Source organism: Sesamum indicum, linkage group LG6 (assembly GCF_000512975.1).
Source record: "Sesamum indicum cultivar Zhongzhi No. 13 linkage group LG6, S_indicum_v1.0, whole genome shotgun sequence".
NCBI lineage: Eukaryota > Viridiplantae > Streptophyta > Magnoliopsida > Lamiales > Pedaliaceae > Sesamum > Sesamum indicum.
The window spans coordinates 4095950-4102713 of NC_026150.1; the positions used below are offsets into that span (position 1 = coordinate 4095950).

The 6764-nt window shown below is 34.7% G+C and overlaps 1 protein-coding gene across 4 annotated transcripts; it reads right to left on the reverse strand.

The window, feature by feature from the left end:
* LOC105163644 lies at positions 1203 to 5746 on the reverse strand. 4 transcript variants are annotated; one of them, XR_847942.2, is made up of 14 exons: positions 5397 to 5746; positions 4920 to 5017; positions 4660 to 4742; positions 4405 to 4531; positions 4053 to 4116; positions 3623 to 3720; positions 3433 to 3517; positions 3025 to 3148; positions 2630 to 2731; positions 2443 to 2507; positions 2235 to 2316; positions 1724 to 1803; positions 1529 to 1649; positions 1203 to 1436 (listed from the first exon to the last, which is right to left on the reverse strand). XR_847942.2 is itself a non-coding variant. In XM_011082072.2 (13 exons), exons 1-13 carry the CDS (start codon positions 5633 to 5635, stop codon positions 1592 to 1594), a joined length of 1305 nt encoding a protein of 434 aa, XP_011080374.1. In that variant the 5' UTR covers positions 5636 to 5746; the 3' UTR covers positions 1203 to 1591. The 4 variants fall into 4 exon arrangements, 1 of the variants encoding a protein (XP_011080374.1); XR_002287203.1 differs by having other exon boundaries at positions 1203 to 1460; XR_847941.2 differs by having other exon boundaries at positions 1203 to 1440; positions 5397 to 5745.

The following is a 6764-nucleotide window of genomic DNA, read 5'->3' on the forward strand; positions in this document are numbered from 1 at the left end:
ATATTTATGTACGTCACTTGCATAAGTATTTGACTGTAATTTTTTAAAAAAATTTGGAATTCATTCACCATGTCAGAGTCTTTAATTCGATGCAGCAATGAAAAATAATTATTTTTCTAGTTTAAATTTTATTCAATATGTTTTTTCCTTTTTACGTTAGTTTTTATTAGCAACGGTGGTATGAAATTTTCGCACACAAAATTTTATTGAATACAATGCTATCTATACTTTATTATTAAGGAAGAGGGTCTTTTGGTACCTCACATTCTTGATCTTTTATTTTATATTTTTTAGTATTTAATTTATTTATTTAACTTCATTTGGTGATTAGTTTTTCTAATTTCATTTATTTTTTTCTCAGTATTTCCTTATAAATTTAAGATAATTTTATTAATTTCATATATTTTTTATTAAATAACAAAAATTATAGTATTTATTTTAAATAATATTAAAGAATTATGCGAGTACGTATAAATTACTATAGTATGTTATTAATTTTTTATTTTCCATCAATTTTCCTTTATTACTGTGGGGAGTCTTGTTTTCGCTAGCACGACCAATCAATCAGTTATTCCATAAATTGGTACTCCAATTTGTTATAAACTTTGATACGGATATCACCTTAAGACGCCCCCAACTTTTTATTAATTATAAAATAGGTCAAAATTTGAGTAATTTTATTGAAATGATTAGATTTTGGGTATATATGAACTCATGCTGATCATGTGATCATTTTTTAAATTTAAAAATCACGTAAAATCGTAACTCTACAAAAATCAATAAATACTAACCATTCATGTCTTAGGTCAACTTTTCTTACCTAATCTATTCTTATGACCTCTAATATTAATTTTTCTTGTATGATCTTACCGACTTATGCATCAAAATGTTATATTGAAGGCTTTTTTAATGTGGTTGTCATCGTTGCTTACTTTGTAAGTCATGTATACCGAGTAATTAAGGTTTATTGTAGCGGTTTGGAATGTATGCTTACGGATTCGATGCAAGAGGATCTAACAATTTAATATGCACATCAAAATTCATAAAAGATATTGAGTGAAACTTCATCATGTATTTTGAACTAATCCAACACCCTTTTTTCTTGATTTTATATATAGTTGTAATAAATCTTCTTAAGATATTATAAATTTCTGACATACTCATAACATATAATTTCACACAAAATAAGTGGACATAGGACATGAACAAAATCTTCCTATGTAATTCTTTAAAAAAATTAAACAATCAAGAATTATGAATAAATAAACAAGTGCCACTGATATACATTCACAGCTCAGTGAATTTCAAGATATTTATCAGTAACATTTGGAAAAATAACTATGCTCAGATCTGACAAGAAGGATTACAGCTGCAATGAAACTGCATAAGGTGGAGACTGAACGGATCCTTGCAACTCGGAGCTGGATTGCTCAACTCTGTCTGAACACAACGACGACGCACTGTTGTGATCCAACTTTGCTCGTCACTTATTCAAAGTTGCAAACTATTATGAGGAAAGAAGAATTACCGTGGTCCGTTGAGGCCTGAACAGCTGATGCAACTTGGTTTACACGAGTCTGTGACGATGTTCTCAAGAGTAAATTCCAAAACCTATCTCTTTTGGATCTGTTTCAACCATCCATGGAGCCCTATAAAATGAAACGAGAGCCAAGTTAAGTGGGCTGACGAAAGCAGACCTAGATTTGCTGCTAGGAAATCCTACTTATTCATGATGAAATTGATCGTTCCTTGTGCAGCACGACTGAGAAGAGTTTCCCTTGCCTCAATCGCAATACCTTCGGGCTACAAGCACAGCGTGAAACAAGTTTAAATAGAATAGAATGCGGGGCTGAAAAATAAATCAAGCTACTTGATCCTTTACTCCAAGTTAATGTTTTTGAAGCTTGTTCAGACTTGGCTAGTTGAGCATAAACCAAGCATGAGGACGTTTTTCATTCGATGAGATTTGAAACTTGGCTCGAGCTTGATGCAATTAGTGAAAAGATGATCAAATGTGTAGAAGCATCAAGGTACTCGAGTTGACTCGTTAGACTCAATTAAAGCTTGTTCAAGCTCGATTCGAGCAACAATAGAGACAAGTTCAAATACCATTTTTAAAACTCGATAAAAGCTCAAATAAGTTTGTTCAGTAACATGTTTGACTAGACTCGATTAGTTGACACCCCTAGAAGAACTGTATAGTTTTACGACCTTTAATGTTTTAGCATGGGTACCTCTTCTGGAAACCACACTCCAGGCTGTGTGCTTCCCTCGAGAATGGCAACGGCAAATGCAGCTGTTGAAATTCCTACCGATCTGAAAAACATTGATTGGAACGGAACACAATATCCTCTCCATTTATTAACTTCAGCAGAGAATCTGATTTACAGCAAATGGCATTCTTGGGTGAATATAGGATGTGGAAATAAGAGAAAGACTTACTCAGATAGTCTTTTGTGGCTGAATATTCCTATTCTAGTCCGTCCATCCGAACAATCCAAATCAACCTGTTTCGATGAAAATATTATAAAGCCAGAAGAAATCTTATTATATAGAGTTTCAATAATTTTAAATTTATTTTGTCCTACAAGTACACTCCAATGAGATATTATAAGACAGAAAATCATACCCTCATCGACACCTTCTCTCCGATGATTCCATCAACTGCCCTGACTAGAGGGTCAAATAATTGAACTAATTGCTGAACTTTACTTCTATCTCTCAGGGTTTCCTGTAAATGTTACGAATCTTATAAAATCATAATCAAGATGGAGTAACATAAACAAATAAAGTAGAGGTCGTGTTACTCAGTCGTTCTAGCGCTCATTGAAACACAAACAACATTTCATTCTTATGAATGAGAGAGAGAGAGAGAGAGAAGTTCTCTATTTTCCGAAAAAGTAAATTATAAACGTGCATGGCGACTTAAAGATTATTGTTCTAGACCATATTGAATGTGAGGAGTGGATAACGTTATGTCTCACAAATAAGATGTGTGAAATATTAAATGTTTAGTTTACATACAGCCGGAAGCAAATATGTCATGGCTGCCATTCCCCAGTTCCAGAAGAACGGTGCAGTTCCAAACCGAGCACTGACAGTCGGTACTCCAAGCACCTCATGAATACTTCTCACCTCAGGTAAATTCCTGAAAGCAAAATTCTTTTAGAGTAACAATGAGAAATGTTTTCTGCAACTATACATTAGGGAAATTTTTCAGAAATACTTTTCTACAAACATGTGTGAGTGTCTAAAAATGTAATGTTAGGACATCCTAAGAAAAAGCATCAGAGCATCCTTTCCTAAAATTCTAATTGTGAAGGCCTATTAAAATACTTGGTCCAATTTGACAACGTTATGAATAGTAAGCTTAGAATGTTTAATTTATATAGCAACAAAAGGCATAAGAAGATATGATTGTAAGAAACTTACAGTAGAAAAACATCCTGCTTTCCAATTCCTTGTCCAAAATCAATGTTGAGCATCCCACTATAAGGTTTCAGTTTGATTTTCTCTCCTGTCAAAGACCTTCTATCCAATTAAAATCAACAATAGAAGGCAATCGGCCAAAAGTGGACACACAACAAGAGAGAGAGAGAGAGAGCATAGTCCATCAGCGAACCTTTATTATATGCAACTACCTCCTCCCCAAGAAGTAAAAAGCTTGTTGATAATATTGTTGGGCCAGCGCCACCAGAGCCAGCAGTGTAATAATAAAACCTAAAAACAAGAAAGTACGTGGATAAGTAAAAGCAGCAAACAATTTCAAGAAATGGAGGAAATTGGCATATTAGTAAGTATTTTGACTTCCAAGCTACGGTGCTGCAAACTCTCTGAATCTAGCTATTATGTTTCCGCTGACCTCTGTCCCTCGCACTTAGCAAGCAAATAAACTATGCTTCTATTTCGTTCCATCAGAGGTTTTTCATGTTCCCTTCAGATGTACAGGCAGATATCTATATATACAGGTGAACGGTAGGACAGCATAAACTGTCATTCCAATTAAAGAGATGACAATGAGATGATGATTATATTTTAAAGAAGACGATTACCTTAACCTCTCTAGTTCAGCTTTGCTTTCGCTTTTGGCTGCACGGACCAGCTCTGCTGCCATCACTGTAACAAATTACGCAGAAGGGATTAATGCTTGACAACTGGATCAAATGCCATTAGATTTATAGATGGTCTAAAGGCACCCAAATATATACAGTTGATGAGTGGTCGTTTATTGCATTTATACAAATAATCTATAATTTATCTCTGAATACAAAATTTGTGTTGCTTGTGTTTGAGTTTCCTTTTTGTTATTGCACAATCCGTCTTGCTATTTTCTAACACAAATAGCTAGTTGTCAGTAAGGTTTTTAAGTGCTTCAACAGATTTACAAGGATAATGCAGCAGAACCGTTGCTCACTCCTGGGTAGATTCCCCCTGTTGTTATTGCCGGAACATTCGCATCCAGTGCTTGGTTCATGTATGATTTTGCATGCCACGCGTAGCTTGTGTCATCGCACACATCAAGATACGCAGTCTGCTCAACAGAAACAATTAAGATCAACTCTCATCTTGATATGAGCCCAGCAATCAACGACAATAAGTCCACAAGATCACATTCATTTCCCGAAACTTAAAAACGCATGCTCATTACCTTTCTCTCACCTGGTTCCGAATTGCAGCTTCAAGCACAGTGCACTTCTCAGCCTGCTGAAACGGCCCGGCAGTATGAATGACAAGATCCACATCTACACATAGCTAAACATAAGAGTACTCACAAGTAGTTGAAACTATCAAAGCATTACTACTCCTGAAATGTCATGCATCTTAGTATTATCGGTCTAATCTAACAAATAAAGGACCAGTACAAATTACTACTTATGTAGATTGAACACAACTTGGAAACAATTACAAGAATCACAAACCCTTCAAAGCTTCTTGCAGTGATTTGCTATCATTGATGTCAACTTCGGAGAACTCTGCGCTGTTGCCTAATTTAGTCACCATTGCAGCGCCTTTATCCCTGTTAATCAAAAGAAACAACCAAGTTTGTAGAAATCAACCATCAAACATATTTCTCTACACTAACATTCTTTTTTAGGTAAATATAATTTTCATTAAATAAATAGTAAAATGGTACAGCACAATAGTGCTCAATGTGTGAAGTCTCCCTCGACACGCCAAGATAAGCCAAAATCTATATAATGCACAACAACTAATGGAGCGAGTTAAAGAAGCACTAAGAATTCTCTACGCTAACTTTTCACTTGAATATCTTAAATTTTGCCAAAAAGAATATTTCAAGACAGACAGATTCCTTAATTGGGTAGCATCAATTGATTTAACCCGATTCACTCTATTCCAAAACAAGAATTTGGACAGTATCAAAGACATAAAATTACCTGTTCCGACCACCCACGGTTATGCGAAGATCGGGGCAGAATTTGGACAGGGCTAGGGCAGTAGAGCCTCCCACTCTTCCGGTGCCCCCTAATATCAGAACTCTAGAATTCCTGACTTTCTCCGGAAGCTCGACTCTCTCAATTTTCCTGCTATTCTTCCTTTCGCCGGTATCAGCCGCGAAGGCCGTGGCAAGATTTCTGCCTATGCCGGCGTTCAGCTGCAAGCAGAATTTCGCCATGTTTCTCTCTACACACACAACACACAGTGGAGACTGCGTGTTTTCCTTTTCCTATGCCTCTGCAGTTATCAGTTTATCGTTAGTGATGATGTGGGCGTCCGTGGAGACGCGCTACGTGGGCAAACCTTAGTGGAGACTCCACCAGCTGCTGGAGGCGGGTCTGGTAATATTTCAGCCCGGTCTTGATTGCTACCCGGATCCGAATAATTAAAATCTTATTTTTCCCCATGCTATTACATCTTTTATTTACATTAAAATTAACTAATTTTTTTTAAAAGTTATACACATGACTACGTGTATTTTTGTAAAAATACAATAAAAATTGCAATAGAAAATCCAATCTATTTTCTTTTTTCGATGTGAATGAAAAATTGATTTTTCACATAATTGTCCAATTATTAGACAATTACAAGAGTGTCTAAGTGATTCTTATGATATTTATATGAACTGATTTTAAATTAATTTCATTCGTTTTCATTATTGATATATACAATTCACCTGTATAAATAAGTAATTATTATAACTTTATATTAATAGAAAATAACTTAAATTAACTTTTTGACATCTATAACCATGTAAATTATCGTATTTTATCTCTCTTTACTCATCTAAATTTTTGGCATAATTTTATTCAAATATCTTTGTTCTAAAGCTAATTATTTCATAATAATTAATTATACAACCGTAGTGCTACCACATATCCTAGTTTTTTCATGAATATAATTATGTCAATAAAAATATTATATAAGTTTGATGCGTTTAAAAAAAGCATTGGTCCAATTAATATGTACTATGCTCAAAGTTTGGATCGAAGTAAATGCTAATTCTGAAGGGGGACCTGCAAAAAAGGCATTAGCACTCCGTAGCCCAAGTTAGTATTGGATTTAAGATGGATAAAGTCAAAAATTAAATAAATGTAATTTGAAATTGAGATATGGTGAATAAAATCGGTAAAAAGTGCAAGAATACATGATAATGTACTTGTAGAGTGCTTAGAGAATTTTTAAACAATATCTAAAAAGTGTTTAGAGAGTGAGAGAGATGATTTAGAGAGTAAGAGATGTGTGAGATACATTAGAGGGTCTCATGAAGGTGTGTGTAAGTGCCCTGAGCATGGAAGAGTAGACCT

What these genes read in the sequence shown, in the direction of transcription:
- LOC105163644 (XM_011082072.2), bottom strand. Translation starts at nt 5,635, where the DNA reads ATGGCGAAATTCTGCTTGCAGCTGAACGCCGGCATAGGCAGAAATCTT. An exon ending in AAGCAGGATGTTTTTCTACT is followed by an intron (nt 3,149 to 3,432) that starts GTAAGTTTCTTA and finishes TTTTGCTTTCAG; the next exon opens with GAATTTACCTGAGGTGAGAA. An exon ending in TGACATATTTGCTTCCGGCT is followed by an intron (nt 2,732 to 3,024) that starts GTATGTAAACTA and finishes TAACATTTACAG; the next exon opens with GAAACCCTGAGAGATAGAAG.